The sequence below is a fragment of the Peromyscus leucopus genome, chromosome 8b (genome assembly GCF_004664715.2).
Source record: "Peromyscus leucopus breed LL Stock chromosome 8b, UCI_PerLeu_2.1, whole genome shotgun sequence".
Taxonomy (NCBI): domain Eukaryota; kingdom Metazoa; phylum Chordata; class Mammalia; order Rodentia; family Cricetidae; genus Peromyscus; species Peromyscus leucopus.
Genome location: NC_051086.1, coordinates 78,386,799 through 78,407,809, shown reverse-complemented (window position 1 = coordinate 78,407,809; position 21,011 = coordinate 78,386,799). Strand labels below are relative to the sequence as shown.

The 21,011-nt window shown below is 52.5% G+C and overlaps 1 protein-coding gene across 2 annotated transcripts in view; it reads right to left on the bottom strand.

The window, feature by feature from the left end:
* Positions 1 to 21,011, bottom strand: part of Sdk2 (sidekick cell adhesion molecule 2) — a 287,113-nt gene that overhangs the window by 39,860 nt on the left and 226,242 nt on the right. The window contains exons 25-36 of one of the 2 annotated variants that reach the window (XM_028865305.2): positions 17,557 to 17,794; positions 16,054 to 16,169; positions 15,254 to 15,443; positions 13,764 to 13,862; positions 11,306 to 11,500; positions 9,772 to 9,973; positions 8,235 to 8,338; positions 7,656 to 7,726; positions 6,122 to 6,257; positions 4,529 to 4,585; positions 2,799 to 2,900; positions 2,559 to 2,674 (exon numbers count right to left, since the gene is read on the bottom strand). In XM_028865305.2, coding sequence (XP_028721138.1) covers positions 2,559 to 2,674; positions 2,799 to 2,900; positions 4,529 to 4,585; positions 6,122 to 6,257; positions 7,656 to 7,726; positions 8,235 to 8,338; positions 9,772 to 9,973; positions 11,306 to 11,500; positions 13,764 to 13,862; positions 15,254 to 15,443; positions 16,054 to 16,169; positions 17,557 to 17,794 — 1,626 coding nt within the window. The remainder of the gene's footprint in view (positions 1 to 2,558; positions 2,675 to 2,798; positions 2,901 to 4,528; positions 4,586 to 6,121; positions 6,258 to 7,655; positions 7,727 to 8,234; positions 8,339 to 9,771; positions 9,974 to 11,305; positions 11,501 to 13,763; positions 13,863 to 15,253; positions 15,444 to 16,053; positions 16,170 to 17,556; positions 17,795 to 21,011) is intronic. The other variant, XM_028865306.2, reaches the window with a different exon arrangement.

Below are 21,011 nucleotides of genomic sequence, written 5' to 3'. Positions count from 1 at the left end.
GCAGAGATCCATCTGGATCTCTGTGAGTTCAAAGCCACAGTGCACTACACGAGATTGATCCAGTATAGGAGAGAAAAAGCCAGGCAGTGGTGGCACACACTTTTAATCTCAGCACTTGAGATCTCATGCCTTTGCTTGGGAAGCACACACGCCTTTAATCCCAGGAAGTAAGATGGCAGGGCAGAGAAAGGTATACAAGGCATGAGGAAACAGGAACTCACTCACTCTCTTTAGGCTGAGAATTTTGTAGATGTAAGAACTAGTGACTAGCTGTTCTGCTTCTCTGATCTTTCAGCTTTCACCCTGATATATGGCTCTGGGTATTTATTTATTTATTTATTCATTCATTCATTCATTTATTATGTATACAGTGTTCTGCCTACATGCATGCTTGCAGGCCAGAAGAGGGCACCAGATCTCATTACGAATGGTTGTGAGCCACCATGTGGTTGCTGGGAATTGAACTCAGGACCTCTGCAAGAACAGCCAGTGCTCTTAACCGCTAAGCCATCTCTCCAGCCCCGGCTCTGGGTTTTTTTTTTTTTTTTTTAATTAAAAGACCATTTAAGATTTGAACAGCAGTCCATGTTTCCTCTTCTTCCTTCATGCCATAGTCATCTGTTAGAATCTACCAGTGCTACCCCCTCCCCCTCTTCTTCCTCCAGGGACTCATATAGCCTAGGCTGCCCTTGAACTTGCTATGAAGCAAAGGATGGTATTGAACTTCTGATGTTTCTGCCTCCACCTCCTGAGTGCTGGGGTTACAGGTGTTACACACAGGTGTTACAGGGGTTACATACAGATGTTACAGGTGTGCACCGTCACAGCTGGATATATGGTGCTGGGGATAGAGTTCAGGATTTCACACATGCTAGGCAAGCATTCTGCCAGTTGAGCCCCACCTGCAGCCTGGATGCTGATGTGAACACATCAGGCCCTGCCGATGGGTGCTGATGCCACAGCACTGATCAGCTCACATCCAGGACATAACAATTCCATCCCTGCAGGATGGCCTGTATTTTCTGGAAACTGCAGACATCCGCTGTGTTCTCTATGGCACCTGGGCACCCACACATTTCCTGGATCTGTATGCTAATTCACAACTTCTAAACCTCAACAGTCTAGTGACTGCCACACTGTGGCTGGCTCCACCTGGCGCCTCTTTTCTCCCCACGGGCATATGCTATGGGTGCAATATTTGGTTTCCCAGCTGGCACTCCTGGGCAAAGCCTTGAGGGGGTATCACCCATCTTCAGAGCTTCCTTGGCACGATGCCTCCCTCCCTCTTCTTTCTCCTCCTCCTCCACCCTGGATGGAAAAGCTTCCTTTACTGGATTCTGCCTTACACCAGGGTGGCCTGTCTCCACAGACTGTGTGACAGAGAAAGCGCTTCACCTTGGCAAACACTTGTCACCCATGGGTCGACAGGCTGGGCCAGGGAAACCACTGGGTCCTGTGGTTTGCATACCCAGTGCCCCCAGGGCCATTGCATGGGGTCCATTTTCTGAAGTACCATCCAAATATCAGGAATCAGTCTCCCCCAGATGCTGGCTAGGGAGGCATGCTTCCATCACAGCCAAGGGCTGCATGCGCCACCAAGGGAAGTCGGTTAGCTCTTTATTCTTCTAAATTCTGCCTCCTCCTGGGCCCCGGCTGCATCCGCCCCACACTGCCTCCTCACAGGATCAGGCTGTGTTTTCTGCTTCCTGGCAAGGTTGAGCTGGGCATCTGGATTCTGATACCTGCTAGGTTTGTGACCTCTCCAGACTACATCAAGCTGGGCTACAGTTTCCTCATCCATATAAAATGGACATTAATGGCCACAATGTAGCAGCTTCCCAGGCCTTCAGCAAGCTGCAAGGGTTTAGAAGGCGCTGCAAAATGAACCCCACTATAACACAGCATCCTGAATCAGAGATGACCTTTGGGCAGATTTTCAAATATTTCCAGCAGTGCTTTGCAAACTGATCATCTAATCACTAACTGGGCCTAAGAAGCCACAGGTGTTTTTTTTTTTTTTTTTTTTTTTTTTTTTTTTTTTTTTTTGAGACAGAGTCTCATGTAGCCTAGGCTGCCCTCAAACTTACTATAAAGTCCAGGTTGACCTTGAACTCCAATCCTTCTCTGTCTACCTCCTGAGTGCTGGGGTTGCATAAATCACCACATCTGGTTTACACAGTGCTATGGATTGAAGCTGGGGCTTTGTGCATTCGAAGCAAGCACTCTACCAATTAAGCTACATCTCCAGCCCCTACTCCTCAGAAATCTGAAGTGACTGCGGGGCTGGAGGTGGTGGAGTTGGGCATTGTGTGCCTTAGAGCAGAATAAGCCGAGGTGTGGTCTGAGTTCTTCGGATCAAGCTCAGCCTGCCTCAGAATGTAAATATTCTACAGCTCTACAGTATTTCTGTCAGCTGTGCAAGGCCACAGGTGTGCAGTGGAGCCTGAGGGTGAACACCTGGCTGTGAGCAGGAAGGGCCTGGGACTTCCTTTCGCTCACCCAGCCCTCCCCACCCCTTTGGCCCTCTGCACCCCATTCCTCTGCCAGATCACCCATACCTTGTATCCTTGGATGTCTCCATTCTGGCTGTCCAGTGGGGGTGGCTCCCAGGTCACATCTAGCTGTGTGGCTGTGGCACTGTGGATGGCCACGTTCTGTGGTGCTGCCGTGGGCACTGGAGGGCATGAAGGTTGGTGAGTGAGTATTCAAGGGTGTAGGCTAGGAAGAGGAGGTGGCTTAGGGCGGGCAGGGAGGGGGGGCCCTGGATGAGTACCTGGGACTCCTGAGGGCTTACTCACCTGCCTCCCCAACAAAGACCTCTTGTGGTGGGCTCAAGGGTCCCTCACCCACGGCATTGTACACACTCATCCGGATCTCATAACGCTTGTGCTTGCTCAGATCTACGGGCAAGAGTTGGGGGTCAGGGACACAGAGGTCACAGAGCCCATGGAAGGAGTTCTCCACGGAGGCTGGAGCTACAGGGAAGGGAGGAGGAACATCTGCCATCTAGTGCCCCATGTGACACTGGGGGAGGAAATGGGTAAGAGTCAATGCACCTTAGATGCCTGGGCTGTACCCTGCCAATAGAATTTGTGACATAAAGCAACCTCCTGCTCTAGGGTCATAACGACAACTGAATCTCCAAGTGAATAGTGTTGAGACTGAGGAAGGCCTTATTAACAGTGCTGGCCTCCCTGGACCTTCCCGCGATGGCAGATGTAAACCATTTCATCCATGTCCCTGCTGTGTCCACATCTACCCCCATTCACTAGCTCCCCCCCCAGCCCCCACTCTTTTGGGGCCAGGGAGTGAACCCAGGGTCTCTCCAAGGCTGAGCACAAGCTTTACCACTGAGTTGTACTCCACCGTCCCCACCTCCACTGGCTCAGTCCTAGAGGGAAGTGCTTATGGACTGCGAATTCTGAGTCAAGAAATCCCAAGGGTCAGTCGAGTCTGAAGTGCTTGGGGGTGGGGTGGGGAGCGGCCAGAGGGTGCCTGGTGAACCCAAGCTGCTGCAAGAATCTGGGCTCTGTCATCCTGGATGGGAGACGTGATCCCTGTTCCTGGTGGCCAGCATGTCCTCCCATCCTCTGTCCTCTGCTGTCCCTGTCTCCCTCCCACTCTGTTCCCCAGGGTGGCAGTTCTGTCATGGAGTAGGCTCACGCTGAGGAGAGAAGGGCAGTCTAGACTCTGAGGTTGGTTTTTCCTGATCAGAAGGTCGTGTGTGTGTGTGTGTGTGTGTGTGTGTGTGTGTGTGTGTATGTGTGTGTGTGTGTGTGTAGAACCTGCCTCACACACGTACAGGAGCTTCAGACAGGGCTAGAGGGACAGCGAGGGCCAACATGCCTTACCCGGGTCAAGTCAGGTAACAGCCATGGACGCCCGCCTACCTGCCCTGTAGTGTGCTTTACCTCCTACTGTTGACTTGCTGCCCCCTCATCCACTCAAGTCTATACTTTACTACTCAGCACGTATAGGGAAGGCTTGGAGGAGTCTCTTCCAGAACACGGCCTGCTTTCCGTGCTCACACATATGTGTTATAGGTGGTCCTAGAATTGAAGTGGGTATGCTGGCTAGACACAGCTAGAGTCATCTGGGAAGAGGGAACCTCATTTCAGAAAATGCCTCCATCAGATTGGCCTGTAGATAACTACAGAGGGGCCATTTTCCTAATCAATGGTTAATGTGGGAGGGACCAGCTCACTGTGGGTGGTGCCACCCCTGGGCAGGTGGTCCTGGGTGGTGTAAGCAAGCAGACTGAGCAAGCCATGGAGAGCAAGCCAGGAACGTTCCTCCATGGCTTCTGCTTGAGTTCCTGCGTGGCTTCCCTTGGTGCTGGACGATGGATGTGAAGGTCAAACAAACCCTTTCCACCTCAAGTTGCGTTTTGTCACAGTCTTTATCACAGCAACAGAAAGCAACCCAGCGGGGACCTAGTTGGCCTGGGTCTAGGTGTTCGTGAGGACCCCCTCCCCAGCCCATCCCAGGAGGCCTGGGCCACGATGAACCACCATGCAAGGGGACTTACTGTCCAGCTCGTACTGCGTGAGGCTGGGCCGGGTCAGGTTCCGCATGGAGTACAGGGCTGGGGGGCAGGAGGTGAGAGGCCAGGGAGACAGCAGACAGAGGTTAGTGTACACAGGCATCCCACCCACCGGGAACCAACCAGGCCTGGGATGGGAAGACAAGGTTGGCAATGGAGCAGGCGGGGGGGGGGGGACTGCTTCCAATTCCTGGTGCTGAGTCAGGGGTCCAAGATGGGAACTGGGGAGAGGGTAGATCCTAAAACATTGTTGTTCCTGTCTTGATCTACACTGACCGTGAGGGAGCCCCTCAGAGCCTCCCAACCCTGGGGACAGTTCTGGGGGACCTTCTCATCCCACTGGCTCCCAGGTTTCATTTTGGAGCTCTTGGCAAACTGCGGTGAAATACTGGCATCGTCAATTTTCTCATATGAACCAGAAACAATTTTATTGTCAAGAAATATGGGTGAATTAGAAGCAGGCCATATAAAAATCACAGCCATAGGCAGACATTGGCCAAAATAAATAAAAAGATAAGGAAAGAACATGAGCTGTTGGGTTGGGTATTTCTATGGGTTTCTTTTAATATCTTCTCACTCCATGTTCAATCATTTTGTTGTCTGTGAACATCCCCGGAAGCTACGGCTCCATAAGTTGAGGAGATATGGGTGGGATGTAGCGCCAGAGGCCACAGGGACCTAGGCTGCCTGACTTCTCTTTTGGTGAACAGTGTGGTCCCCGCTCCTCATCTTCTATACGCTCTCCTCTTTCCTGCTTGCCTCCCTCTCCTCTCCTCAAACAGACGTGGAGCCCCGTGGAACCCACGTCCACGGCACACCTAGCCTGCCTCCCTGGCTCGGCCTCATGCTCTTTCGATATGTTAACACATCAACCTCCTTGACTCTGTCCCCCCATGCCTCCTACAGCCAGGCCATCGCCTCCATGCTCCCTGTGTGTCCTCCAAACCCAACATTCACGCACACCCTTCTCTTGCTCATGACTTTCCCAGCGTCCTCTATTCCTGGGATTTCCATCTGAACGTCCCCTCTTTTCTCTCCTTCTCCTATACTTGAAGGCTGGCTTCTTTGGCCCTAGGGCTGGGTGTTGACTTGCGGAGGAATAGGTGGGGGTCTTGACTGTTGTCCTTGGTGGGGTCTAGATCGCCAGGCTGATGGTCTTTCTAAGCTGGTGGCTCCTCCCTCCACACAGTTGCCTGCCTAACCTGGGATCATCCTTCCATGTCAAGAGAGTCCTTTGGAACTCTTCTGGAACATTCTCCCATACTGTCATGCCCATGACCCTTGACATCTGTTTCAGGGTTTAAGTATTGAATGCCTGATTCTTCCTCCATCAGACTGATCTGAGAGGTCAGGGACCCTTGTCTGCTTAACCACTGGTGTGTGCCCATAGTGCCTGGGAATATGCAGTAGGTGCTCAATAAATGCTTAGCAAGTGAGGGACTGGGGTAAGGGGATGAACACAAAGGAGGGGGAGGCAGGGGTTGCAGGTTAGCAGACTCAAGGAAACTGGGAGCTTCAGAGCAGGGAGGTGAGCATGCCTACCCCTCCCCTCCCCAAGACCCCATGGTGACTACTTACAGGTGAGCTCAGCCCACTTGGCCCCAGGGTTGTTGATGCCTCGAAGAGTGAAGCCTCTCAGCCCTTCGTAGAGCAGCTCTCGGTACCGGATTCGAAAGCCCAAGAGGATGCCATTGATCTTGTCCTCAGCCGGAGGCTACAGGTATGAGGGTCAAACGTGGGGAGGGCCCTTGACTGCTTATCTCCCTCCACCCTCTCTGCCCACCACATCTCCTGCGACCACAGAGCCAGGACTGTCTCAACCAGAAAAAGAAACTGGGATGGCTTGGGGGCATTTTCAGAGAGGTTGCTACATTCCCTCTGAGGTGGGGAAGGGCAGGAATCACCATGCATCCCCTCTTTAGCCGAGCAGGAAACGCACTCAGAGACATGAAGGTACTGGCCCATGGTCACACAGCGGCGAGAAGACCGGAAGACACACCTCTGCAGTCACCAGCCATTGCTTGTCCGGGAACTCTGTGACTCACATCTGGCCTCCCTGGGGCTGTTGCTCTGAGGAGCACCCAGCCAGCACTTCCTGGTGTTTCCCAGGAACTGAGCCCTCTGCCTACACTACAGCCTGTGTAAGGATGAGCACGCCCGTGTGCACGGCCCTTCTTTCCTCCTTTGCTTTCTGCTCCTGTCCTCGGCTGAGCTGGAGAACAGGCTTTCTGCCAAGTGGAAACTATTTTCTTTATGATACCTCCTTTAAGAAATCTGTTGAAATGGTTCAGGCTTTTTATTAGCTTCTTAATTGCTTCCCTGGCTGCCATGGGCATCGCCTGGCCCTTTTGTCAGGGTATCCCATCTGCTCCAGCCTCCTCTGGCTCATGTACGGCTGCCAGGTCCACTTAGGAGGTGTCCCCTCTAGAATCCCAGACTTCAGTTGTACAAGGATTGCTGCTAGGGCCAGTTCCTCAGATCCCAAGAAGTAGGGACAGGAGCTAGCCTTTTTTTTTTTGGGGGGGGGGCTTCTGTGGGTGACCTACTGAGCCCAAGGCTAGACTTCAGAGAATGCATGGGCAGCCTGATTGATGAGGTTGCCTCCGGCCCTGGTAGAACCAATAGTGCAAACCAAAGAGCAGGCAGCTGGGAGAGACTCTACCTAGACAAGGGGACACCACTCATGATGAGGGTCACAGGTCTCTGTCAGGAAGCCTGTCACTGACCTCTATGTCTGGGCTTTGTGGAGCCTTTGGGGGGGGTCCTCATAGCCTCCAGGTGCTTTTCCGTACACAGGTTCAGCAGACCTGGGGTCATGAAACTAACCCTGTCATTTGAGCTGTGTGATCTCCGGCCACACAACTCGCCGCCCCCTCAGTCTGTGTTCATCTGCCTGGTATGTGTATCCAGAGGTGGAGTGTGTGCATGTGTGGACACACATGTTTCTAGTGCTCTGTGCACATGCCTAGATCTCTCATGTCTTTCTCTGTGCTCTGGGGGGTATAGAACAGAGGCAAAGGCAGCTCTGGTGGGGACTGGTAGAGTTTTTGGTCTCAGTCGAGAACTTATTCGAGTCCTTGGAAATGAACCCGCCCTGTCCACGTAGCCGTACCTGCCATCGGATTAGCACAGAGGTGGTGGTGTGGGGTGTCACCGACAGGATGGTGGGTGCCTCATCTGGGGCTGTGGAGAGAGGCAGAACAGTGGACTCTGGGGGCTGGGAAAGTCAGTCCCACCCAGGAACACACAGGGACCAGATTCTGCCGACATTGATGCCTAGGTAGGTCCTGGGTAAGTTCCCTGGACACCTACCACTTTCCCCAGAGCAAACAGCCAGGGTGAACTGGGGGCCTGACCTTAGCCTAACCCAGAGTCTTGGAACCCCTCAAAGCCATAGAACTTAGGTTTCTGTTAGATGCCGGGTCGAGGTGGGCATCTCCCACTTGCTGCTATCTGGGGGGACATCAGAGAAGAATTACACTCAAATTTCAAGCTGAGTTTGGGACCCTGAGCCCTAGACAAAATCCCTTTTGTTCCAAACCTCTAGGCATTCTGGCCTGGAGGCAGCAGGCCGAGCAGGTCTGGTGAGCCCCCTCTCACCTTCAGAGGCCCCTCCCACGGAAGAACACTTCCTGCCCAGGAAGCAAGCAGGGTCAAGAGCCAGAGGCCCAAGCAGGGAGGTGGCACTGACCGGCCTGCAGGGTGGTCAGCGACTCTGACTCCTCACTGAACTCGCTGTCCCCGATGTCATTGGTCGCTTTCACTCGGAACTTGTAGGATGTGAAGGGCTTGAGTCTGTGGAGGGAATTGGGGGCCAATGACCGAGGTGTCAACTATGACTTGAGCATGAACAATCCCCCACGGGCTCCCGTGTTGAAGATTTGTTCCCCACTGCTGTGACTGTCGTTTGAGAAGTGGAAATTTCAGGAAGTGGGGCCTTGGTAGAGGAAGTGCATCGCTGGGGACAGAGCATCAGAGGGTACATCTTATGTCCTGTGTCCTGGTCACCATGGGCCTCTGTCACATGCTGTTTTCACTGTGCCCAAAGTGACAGACCCAGCTGGCTTCAGGCTGAAACCTCTAAGGCTGTGTCCCCAAACAAGCCTTCCCCTTTAAGTTGCTTCCTCCAGGAGTCTGTCACAGTGACGACAAGTCTGACACAGTGTCCCTCAAGACCCGGTCCCCACACACTTCCATGGTGGGGTCCTATCTATCCCTGCTGGAAGAGGGGAGCCAGGGGGAAAGGGGGACATGGGTGCTGACACACCACGCAGATGGAAACATGAAGCCTAGGGAAGGGGACACACTGGGACAGGCCCAGTAAGATGCTGAGTGCCCAGGCCAGGCCCCATACCATCCCTGCTTAGGCTGCTTTTCGTTGTAATGATAAGCCACACATTTCCAGGCTCATGTTTACCCGTGCTTTGGTGGCCATGAAAACATTGACGCTGGGCAGTTTGAATAAAGCCACCAGCCCATGCCTTTAATCCCAGCACTCGGGAGGCAGAAGCAGGGGGATATCTGTGAGTTCGAGGCCAGCCTGATCTACAGAGTGAGTTCCAGGACAGCCAAGGCTATTACATAGAGAAACCTTGTCTCAGAACCAAAACCCAAACCAAAAACATTCATACCTCCCTCTCCCCACAATCGCATGCATGGTCCCCTGCAAGCTGTACTTCCTTTCCTAAAGTTAGGAATTTTTTGGGGGGGTGGGGGTGGGGGTGGAATTCCCTAGAGAGGAAGCCAGTTGTCTCTATGAGCCTCATTTTCTTCCTAATAAACATCTTTCTTCTTGATTTACAGGGCTCGGGGAGCGGGGAGGAAAGGCTTGCTCAACTTCCAGGTCACGTTGACTGGAATACAAAAAATATAACCACTGGGGATTAGACTGAGGCCAGAGTTTTGGAGAGGAGCTTCATACCCCTATTAGAGATAGGAGGAGGACACGGGCTGTCGGGAGAATCGCTAATGAAGGATGGCAAGCGCTTCGCTAAGGGGGCCTGGCAGGCTCCACAGATAATTAAGAGGTAGCCTTAATGGGCTTCCCAGGGAGGAGGAGAGAGCTGGAAGGGGTGAGTGTGCCTGGTGGGGTGAGTGAAGGAAGGCTTGGGTGACCCGCTGAAGATGCTCTCAGAAACCGGCCCCCTCCCTCCTGCAAGGGTCGATCACTCGAGGCACTGTCTCCAGCAGAGAAGGGGGCAGAGGAGTGGGTGAGGACCCCGCCTTACCTGTCCACAGTGAAGGCAGAGGCATTGTGGCTCACAGAGGCCGAGTGCAGCGCCCACCTGCCACTGGGCAGCTCCCGCGTCTGGATGGTGTAGTAACGCACTGGGGAGAGCCCATCGCTGCCTGGCTCCCAGGACAGCAGCACGCTGCGAGCCTTCACGTCTTCCTGCTGCACCACAGGCTTGCTAGGGGGCTGCGGGCGGTCTGGAAGGCAGGGCGGGGAACAGGTGAGACGGTGTGACAGCCTGAGCAGGGTGGTAGTGTCTTTTCTCATGGACAGGGAGGAGGTGTCCTGAACTTGGGACAGACACCTCCTCTCTCTCTCACTTCCACGTTTGTGAGCCTTGTACGGTTTCTGCCAGCAGTCAACACATGAGTCCTCAGGTGAGACCTGCCCTCAGCTTCCAGAGCCCTGGGTGCCTGGAGACTCATGCCGCTCATGACAGCCCCTGATGGAGGAGTTGCCACATTTGCTTCTGCTAGTGACAGAGACGGGGCCTGCATTGTGCCTGATGGAGTGGGAGTGAGCCATGCTTCCCTGTGGGAATTCATTCCCACCATCCCCCTGCTCCACTTCCCCTTTTCATTAGCTACTTTCCTACCCCAGATGGCAGGCTTCCAAGCCTCAGTGTTCTTGGCCTTGGCCTTGATGCTTCTTGGTGGTGGGGTAGCTTTGTGACTGCAGGACGCTTTGCGGAGCCCCCCCACCCCCAGCAACCTGCTCAGTGCCAGGAGCATCTTCCTCCAACTAGGGTAACCCAGAGGTATATGGATGTTGCCCCACATACCCTAAGAGCAAAGAAGCCCTTAGAGGAAATCCACTGTCTTACTGTTTTTTTCCCCCTTGGGAACATTTTCTAACAAATCACCTTTAACTATTTGGGGGCTCAGGCTGGCATCTAGGGAACCCACTCTCAGTCAAGGTGCCTGCTCAGGGCAGTAAGGTAGTGGCAGCCTAGTCTCCAGGCTCTAGCCCAGCGGGACAAGGCTAGAAGGGGATTGGGAGGGGGCGGGGGGTGGGTGATGGTCATCAACCACTTCTTTAGTATTATTCATTTTTATTTATTTATTTATTTTTGCCAGTGTCCCATATATCCTAGGTGGGCCTCAAACTTGCTATGTAGTTGAGGATGACCTTGAACTCCCGATTTTCCTGCTTGGACCTCTCAAGTGCTAGGATTACAGGCATGCATCACCACATCTGGTTTATGCAGTGCTGGGACTTGAACCCAGGGCTTCATGCATGCCAGGCAAGCACTCTTTGCATTGAGCTATACCTCAGCTTCAACCTGTCTTTTAGAAACCCAGAGTAGAGTAGGATCCTGGGAAATTCAGTTGAGTTTTGTAAGATGGCATGATCTTTCACTGGCCTTGACTCCAGTATGGGAGCCCGTTCTCCATTGTAGACTAAAGTAACATGGCTCCTCACTGCTTATCCCAGCCACCCACTAGGAGGGGTGCTAAGCCCCTGCGTGGGCTACAAAGCCCCTCTTCTCTGCTCCCCAGCCCCGCGCCCCCAGTCCCACGGGCAGTTACCTCTCTTCTCTGTGGTCACCACCAAGGCTTCAGCAGCCTCTCCCCAGCCTTTTCGGGTCTGGGCTGTGATACGGAACAGGTAGACAGACTCTGGCTTGAGGCCTGTGGCCATGTACTGGCGGGCACTGGGGGCCAGGACTTCCACTGTGGCGGTGTTGGCTGTGGTGGCGTTGAGCCGGTGTGTGATCTGGTAGGCTGTGGGGAAGAAAGGCAAAGGGCCGTGATGGACAGCAGACAAGCAGCCGCAGCGCCCTGTAAGAGGACTGGTCCATCCCTACGCGGCTCAGCAGCACCTGCAGTCAGGCCTCCCTGGCCCTCGTTTGGCTGTGTGATACTCTTCCGGTCACCTTTACACCTTCCGCTGTGGTTGAGGGAGGTGGCCTTTGGTGGGCATAAGGAGTTCAGTGCACGGTGTCTCAGACCCCTCGATTAGTCCACACGAGGAGGAGAGAGGCCAAGTCACCTGTTAGCTAGTGGGGGCTCTGAAGCACCAGCCCAAGGCTGTCTAGTCCAGAGGACTTGACATCCTCCATCATGTTATCTTCTCAGGTAATATGCCATTCCTCCAGGACTAGTGCTGCGCAAGCCCAACAGAGAGGTACAGGTAGGCCAAGGCACCTTTGGTGTCTATATTCAGGAGTTTATTTAATTTAATTAAAAACCACTGACTCATTTCTCCAGGCCCAGTTCATTCTTTTTAAAACTATTACTGTTATCATCTATTATTATCATCATCATCATCATTATTATAATTATTTGGTTTTTTAAGACAGGGTTTCTCTGTGCAGTTTTGGAGCCTGTCCTGGATCTCATTCTGTAGCCCAGGCAGGCCTTGAACTCACAGAGATCTGCCTACCTCTGCCTCCCAAGTGCTGGGATTAAGTGCGTGCGCTGCCACCGCCCGACTATTATTATTATTATTATTATTATTATTATTATTATTATTAAGACAAGGTCTCCTTGCTAGGCTGTATAGGCTGGCCTAGAACTCCTCAAGCCTTTGTATGTGTGTGTGTGTGTTACATGTGTGTGTGAATGTTGAGGGAATCTTGCTTGGCCAAAATTTACTAGATGGAAATCTGGTGAGGAACCAGCTGGAGGCACTGGGAATGATAAAGACAATGCATAGTTCTTAAGAGAGCTAAACCTTGACCTTGCTCTCCTGCAGATATTGTGATGGGCTCAGAGTTCTATCAGGAGAAACAAGACTGATTGCCAATATTACTTGACAACTCTTCACCTAGGAGGCAGGTTTCCGGGAATTCCTGTGAGGGACTGTCTTGATTACATTAACTGATTTGGGAAGACCTATCTTGATTGTAGACACTCTGTGGGTGGGGGAGGGCCAGCTGTGTGTGAGCATGCACTGGTTCATGGCTCTGCTCTTGACTGTGACTGTGATGTGACTAGCTCCTTGAGCTCCTGAGGCTGTCACTTCCCTGACAATGGCAGGCTCTAACCTGGAATTGTGAGTCAAATGAGTCCTCTCTCCCTTCAGTTGCTTTTGCTAGGGTATTTTATCACAACAACAGGAAAAGAAGTGAGGATGAAGGCCAAGATATTATCACTACCATCATCATCATCACCATTATCATCACCATGACTACCAGGACTATCATCACTATTACCACCCCATCATCACCCTAATCACCAGCACCAGCAACAGCAACAGCACCACCAGCATCATCACTTTGAGAGAGGGTCCTGATCTGCACATCTTGCTAAGTTAAAACTTGCTATATTGACCAATCTGGCCTCAAATTTGCAGCACGCCCCTTGCCTTTCCCTCTTGAGAGCTGGGATTACACAATGCACATCATCACTCTTGGCTCTTCAGATTTCTTTTTATTCATTTTTTTTTTTTGAGGTGGTGTAGTGGTTTGAGTGAGAAAGGTCTCCTACAAGCTCAGGTTTTTGAACACTTGCTCCTCAGGTGGTGGCACTGTTTGGGGATGTTTAGGAGGTGTGGCCTTGCTGGAGGAGGCACATCACTAGAGTTGGACTTGGAAATGATAGAGCCTCACTCTACTCCGGTTCTCTCTCTGATTTGTGCTTCCTGTTAAAGATGTGATCTCTCAGCTTCCTCTTCTGTCACTAAGCCTGACATTTGCTGCCCTGCCTCCCTCCCCTCCCTGATGGACTCTTACCCCTCTGGAACTGTAAGCCCAAATAAACTCTGCTTTTGCTCATGGTGTTCTGTAACTAGTAAACCAGGTGTCATGTAGCCCAGACTGGACTCAGGTCTGCTGGCTTCAGAGGACAGCCTTGAACTCCCCATCCTCTCGCCTCTGCCTCTCAAGTGCTGGGGTTACAGGTGTGAACCCCATGACTGACTTATGATCCTAGTCCTCAGGGGCTGAGGACATTCCTCAGGCCTGTCCCATCTCTGCTTCGTTTACCCATCATGCCATTTCCTCCTTCCTTCCTAGGAAGGGCACAGGAAAGGGTGCAGCCTTACCCAGGATGATACCATTGGGGGCTGTGGGGGGCTGCCAGATGAGCCGCACGGACGTGGTTCTCACCTCTGGAAACAGGATGCCCATGGGTGGGCCTGGGACTGGAGGAGACAGAAGGGAGAAGGTGAGGCTGCTGTTCCATCCCAAACCCAGTCCAGGCCCAGCTGAGCCCTGGTGAGGTAGGTGTGTGTGTGTGTGTGTGTGTGTGTGTGTGTGTGTGTGTGTGTGATTCATTAGCTTAGTGAGGAAGGGGGAATCTCTCGGCCTCTTGGCTTACTGAGTTCATGTATACTATACCTCTGAGCAAATGATCACAAAACAGTATCTATCTTCAAAATCAGGGTCATTTTACAGAACCTAGAAGGTGAGGTGTGTGTACCCCTCAAACAGGCTTTAGTTATTTGGTGAGGGGCCCAAGACTCCAGTTTCCTTGAGCTCCATATGTCCATGCATGGGCTCTTGGAATGGGCATGGAGTTCTTGGTTTTCTAAATTGTACTGGTTTTTAAATCTGTGCTGGAATGATCCCCCAGCCTCCGTCAGGGCTTCATCCATTCACCCAGGGCCTTGCAGACCCCAGCCTGGTCTGTGCTTTGGATTGGAAAGTACTTATCATGAGCCTGCAGGAAACCTCTCTCCATAACGGGCTCTGGAATCCTGGCGTTTAAAAGCCCAGGGGGGCCCAAGGGTACCCCCGGACTCTGAGTGGGCGTGTTACCCAGATCGATCTCCTATGTGCCCTGGGGATGGCTGAGGGAAAGCTGTTTGGGGGTGGGGGCTGGAGCCTGAACAGTGTGGATGAGGACAGTGAGAAAGGTCCTAGTGACGGGGAGGGGACCCTCTTCCTGTGACACTGCGTTCCAGCCCAGAATGTCAAGGAGATGAGATGTGTAAACTCCGACTTGGCCTTCTAGGTCATTATGTGGGTATATTTGTCAAGGCAGGAGGATAGAACATATTTAATTTAACAGCTCATTAGCTTGATTTATAGTGAGACTATACAGACATACGGTATTGGGGCTTCCTTCCGCACTTGTCTGGGCCTTGCAAATGTTTGTGGTGGGCAGGCCATTTTGCTGTGTGTAGGAGGACGGAGGGGTAGAGGCCTCTGTCAGCCTGATCTGCAGTATGCAGAGCCCTGCTGGTCTCACTCTTGCATACAGGAAGGTGGCTCAGGCCCAGGAATTAAGACTTTCTCTCTCACAGATTGTGCTCAAAGCAAGATCTGCCCCAGGTGAAAACAAAATAAAAACCAACACCAAATCTTTGTACTATTTACTTGTGCTACAGAGGGGCCATGAGATATCCAATGGTCCTCACCTGGTCCTTTCCCCCCGTTTTCCCTTACTGGCTATGAATATCATCCTCTTGCAGTGTGTTGGTAGCCTCCGATGACCCCGTTTTCCATAGGAGGAGCCTGAGACTGGGGATCCTTGGGGGACAGGGTATGAGGGATGGGCCCTCTGGGCTCCCCGGGATGCATGTAGACTTACCGTCATCTAGCGTCCGCTCCAGGATGGGAGGGTGGCTGGGGCTGCCGTCACCAATGCGTGTGAAGGCCAGAACCTGGACCTCGTACAGCACATACTTGCCCAGGCCCGTGAGCTGGGCACTGCGAGACGAGTTGCCTTCCACCAGCCAGAACCGGGGCTGGGAGTCCGAGTCCTTCTCCTTGTACCTCACCTGCCGTTGCCAACACAGACCAGGGCCTTAGCACTGGTCTGGTCCAGCCAGACTCTGTCTGGAGTCGTTTCCAGGAGTGGATGGGGCATGGGGCAGGCACACTTGGTTCCTTGGAGGGGCTTGGCCCCAAAGGGTCAGTTGCAAAGCTACTGTTCTTGGAAGGCTTAAGACACAAGGGGAGACTCGGCTGTACAGCTAGTAGGCCCACAAGGGAGACATTATCCTACAATTCTCACCTTTCAGGCCAGGGCTAGGCCACATGGCCACATGGGCACATGGTCACATGACCCAGAACAGTTTGGAAAGGACTTTTAGAAGACCACAGAAACTGGACCAGCTCCCTTAGAGCTGAGGATACGATCTGGGGCTCCTAGCTCAGCCCCTGGAAGAGGGAACATTCTGAAGGACCTTGTCACTTACAGAATGTCTCCCTACCCCTAAGGGAGGACTTCCTGGTTGCTATGGTGACTGATGGATGGGAGGCTAGGCAGATACCCCGTGCCTCCTCTGTGAGGCAGAGACCCAAGGGAAAGAAGAGAAGGACAGGTCACCTTGGATGAGGGGCCTGGGGAAGAAGGTGCTACACACCCCCGTTGATCCCGACACCTACCTTGTAGCCCAGCACAAGGCCATTGCGATCTGCTTCCGGGATCTCGCTCCAGCGAACCAGCATGCTGCTAGAGGTGGTGGCCAGCGCTGAGACATTGGTGGGACCCGAGGACGGGACTGTGGGAGTGAGGGGGGAAGAAGAGGAATAAGGACCCAAGAATAGTTCTACAGTGGTGGTAAGTGGAGCAAGATGCAGGGCCAACCGAGAAGCCAGCTCCATGTCACCAGCTCCATGGGAGAAAAGACAGCCCATGCAGACCACAGCGGCAAATGATCCTATGATGGTCTGGGGATGTTGCTGATGCGATTTCTGGGGTCAGCTTTTCATCCCTCTTTCGGTTCTGGGGATGTAAGGTGTGAAACAAGGTCTCATGTACTGGCTTTGAATTCACTATGTTGTCAGGAATGATCTTGAATGTCCAATCCTCCTGCCTCTAACTCCCAAGTGCTGGGATTAGTGGTTTCAATTACCATGTCTAGTTTCTGCGGGAGATGCAATCTAGGGCATGCTAGGCAAGCACTCTACCAAATGAATTACATCCTCAGCCTGGCCTCCCTCATTGTTTCCTGCTCATTAACTTTTACAAATTATTATTATTATTATTATTATTATTATTATTATTATTATTATTATTATTATTATTACTGTGTGAGTCTGTGGTGGGCGTGGAGGGTGTGTGTGCATGCCTTAGTGTGTGTATTTGCAGGACAACACTGTAGAGTTAATTGATTCTCCTTTCACCTTTATATGTATTCTGGGGATCAAACTCAGGCCATCATGAATGACAAATGATTCTACCGGCTGAGCCACCTTGCTGTCTACCTTCACCTATTTTTCAGACAGGGTATCACTATGTAGCTTGGCTGGCCTTGAACTCAGGAATTCAGTCTACCCTGCTTCTAGACTAACTTTGGATGACCTTGCATTTCCATCCAGCAAGGTGAAGGAGGGCAGAGCTGGGGGATCAAGGAAGCCAGAAGATACACCTGCCAGTTAAAAAGTATCAAGGAACACACACACATGCACACACACACATGCACATGCACACAACCCCACAGGACAGTGAACCACAGATTGGATAAATGAGGGCTGCCTGTGGATCAGGGCTCATATTCTAGGAATGGTGAACCACAGATTGGATAAATGAGGGCTGCCTGTGGATCAGGGCTCATATTCTAGGAATGATGACCCCATTCTAGGCTCCTAGGAGAGACAGATTTCTGGAATATTCTAAGATCAAACCCTTCTGTTGGGTATTGGGGTTAAAGCTGAATGTCGGGGCGGTGGGGGTGGGGTGGGATGTTTGGACAGCTAGTACTGCTTCATTATTCCACGGACTCCCCAAGAGTGGGGGCTGTCCCAGGGAAGGGCAATACTGGGGGGCTAGGGGTGTGGCAGGGTGCTCTGCCATGGGTGGAACATGGGATGGCGGCTTGAGCTATCTGTAGAAATGGCTGCAGCGTGGCCTGCTCTTGGGTGGTCCCTGAAGAAGGGCAGTGGTACCTGACTCCCTGGTTCTGCCCACCACTGCCTGGCTCCAGGGCCCGCTTCCGATGGCGTTGAAGGCCTGGACCTGGACGCGGTACTCTGTCCATTCCTCCAGGTCCTCAATGGTGTATTCCCGCTCCACACGGTCCTGTACCATGTGGCTCAGGGTCTTGCCGTGGCCGTCGGACCGGCTGTACTTGATCTTGTAGCCCACCGACTCAGGGTTGCCATTGTATTCCATTTCTGGGAGGGGCTGGGGTAAAGCAGGGGCAGAGAGATGAGGGGCTAGGAGGGAGACCACTCTACAGTCCCGCCCACCAGTTGGGCAGCCCGTACCCCAAAGAGGTGTTGTCCCTAGGTAACACTGTCTCCATCTCTCCCCACTGGACTTCCATGAGAAGCAGCACCTTTGTTCAGCATACACATGACTGACTCATGACCTTGCCCCGAGGCTGGTCCTTCCCAGCAGGCTCAGGACCTGTCTGCCCAGTGTGCTGGTTAGCAGGGCCCTTTGGCTCTGACTGTCTTCCTGTTTAACCCCCTTACTCAGGCTGGCAGCCTACCCTTTGTTAATTGCCTACAACACCTGGTCTCCGCTCAGGCTGCCCTTTGGAGGAGGGAGCCGAGCGTGAACGCATCCTCATATGGACAGGGTGCATGTCACTGCCAGGAAGTCCTGCTATCCAGCAAACCTTAGTCTCTCCTGCTGGAGTTCATCTTTCTCTTACTGGTTAGAGTCTCACCAAAGAGGAAAGGCAGGTTCTTTTCCCAGTTCATAGAGCTCAGGGGGAGGGGTCCTGCTTGCTGGTTCAAGGTTGGATAAACCTGGCAATGTTGGTAGGTGGTGGAGGCAGGCCTTTGGCCTGAAGCAGACATCAGCTGAGAACCTGGCTTCTATTCCTCTGAAGCTGGTGTATCTGCAGTCCCCTCCCTCCATTCTGCCTCCCCAGGGCTCCAAATGCTTACAATCCACAGCGCGTCACTTTCCAACCCACTTTATCCAGCTCCTTCCAGCCCCTCCCTCGCCTACTCATCCTTCTCTCCCGCCTCCAAGTCCCTCTACAGACACTTACTGACATGAGCTAGAGATCATTAAGACCGAAATGAATGGGTGCAAGAGGCTGAGATGGCCCTGGCACGCGACTTCCCTACCAGCTAAGGAGAGGTAATGGCTCATGCACTATTATGAGTCAGGCGGCTGCATGGCACAGACGCCAACTTCCCATCTCCCACACCCCCACACCCCAGTAACCCACTCACTAACTTTTATGTTTGGAAGCCTTCAGAGACAATTAAGGAGTAGTAAGTGGTGTGTGTGTGTGTGTGTGTGTGTGTGTGTGTCAGCTGGTAGGGGATAGTGAAGAGTTGAAGTTGAGGTCATAAGCGGCTGTAGGTCCCACTTACACACTCACAGTGCCCTGGGCCACTGGGCTGGCCCCAAAGTGTTACTCAGTGCTTGCCACCTGACGAGGAGCCAGCACTAATAACCAGTGTCTGTTGGGGGCTCATGGTGCCAAGGCCTCCCATAGCCACCAGCTCCTGCCACACTCTGCCACACTGTCCCACTCGGTGAATGGCAGCATGACCCCATGGTGCAAGGGTATGCATTAGTTCACACAACCCATGAGTGCTCTCTCTTGGAGGCAAAGGGCTGTGTGGCGAGAGGGGCCATGGGGCGCCATCAAGCAGGCTCTTGCTTTGCAAAGGTTCTGGGTCTCCCAAGGAGCCCAGGGTGCCAGTTGCCTCTCTCATTCACGACTCTCAGAATTATTCTCACTTGCTCCACAGGTTTCTAGGACTGCTGCCTGGGACTCCAGCTGAGGTGTGCTGTCCCAGGGTGGCCTGAGGGGCACAGTTTTTTGGTTCCTGGCTGTGAGAGGACAATGTGCTCAGTGGCCTGTGTTGTGGATTTGGGGGCTCAGTCTCTTGCTGTTAACTCAGGGAATATGGGGGTCCTGGGAAGGTGATGTGACCTCTTTCTGCCTTAGTTTCTTTTTATGCAAATTGGGGACTAGCCTCAGTCTGCTGCTGTGGTTTAATGAGAACATCTAAAGACAGGCTCCGAATAAAGCACCTAGAACAGCAGCCAGGTCGGGAGGAAGCCATGGTGCATCAGCGAGCTACTTCCTGCAGGTCAACCATTGTCATGACCCTCAATGTACAGCCCCGACCTGTGGGACTGGCCTGGTCCCAGCCTCCACCACAGCAGCAGGTGGACCCTTCCTAAATCCTGGGTCCATCTCATGGCTGCTGTGCGCCCATGGGCATGTTCCTAACCCCTCTGAGCCTTCGTGTTCTCAGCTGTAAATCAGGATGGGACTATGTCCTTCTCAACATTCCTGAGAGGGTTCCACGGGACAGGAAGTTTAGGATGCTCGGCATCTGGCAATACTTCTAGTCAGCAGCATTCCTCACCCCCACCACCCCAAGTGTGTGTAGGTGTGCACGCATGTGCATGTGTGCGTGTGTGCGTGTGTGCGTGCGTGTGTGTGCGTGTATATGTGTGTATGTGTGCATGCGTGTGTGTGTGTGTATGCGTGTGTGTATGTGTATGTGTGTGCGTGTGTATGTGTGTGTATGTGTGTGTATATGTGTGTATGTGCATGTGTGTGTGTATGAGTGCATGTGTGTGTGTGTATGTGTGCATACGTGTGTGTATGTGTGTGCACGTGTGTGCACATGTGTGTGCATGTGTGTGTGTGCATGTGTGTGTGCATGTGTATGTGTATGTGTGTGCGTGTGTATGTGTGTGTATGTGTGCACACGTGTGTGCACATGTGTGTGCGTGTATGCGTGCGTGTATGTGTGTGTGTATGTGTGTGTGCGTGCGTGTGTGTGTGTGTGTGTGTGTGTGTGTGTGTGTGTGTGTGTAGAAGCCAGAGGACAAACTCGGGTGTCATTTCTCGGGAGTCACCCACTTTGTTCTTTCACTTTATTTTTTTGTTATTTTGAGACAGGGTCTCACTGGGTATCCATGGCTGGCCTGGAACCCCCTATGTAGACCTGTAGACCAGGCTGGACTTAAACTCACAAAGATCCACACCTTTAATCCTGAGGCTGGGGCTAAAGGTCTGTGCCACCAACAACCAGCTTCCGTTGTGTTCAATTATTTTTTGAGACAAGAGCCTCTCACTGGCCTGCGACTTGGCAACCAGGAGAGGCTGGCTGGCCATCGAGCCCCGGGGATGATCCTGTCTCTGCCTCCCCAGCACTGATATTCAAGCACGTGCTAACACCCTGGCTTTTTAAGGTTGATGCTGGGGATGGAACTCAGGTCCTCGTGAATGTACAACAAACACTTTATAACTGGGTTATCTCCCCAACTCATACTAAGTATCTTCTAGCTCTTTTCCTTCCTTTGGCCACAATTAACTATTGGGCACCTTCCAGGTTAGTAAGGAAGAAATTTAAAAATATTAAAAACCCAAACAAGACAGCAGCACCCCCACCCTAAAATAAATAGAAAGAAT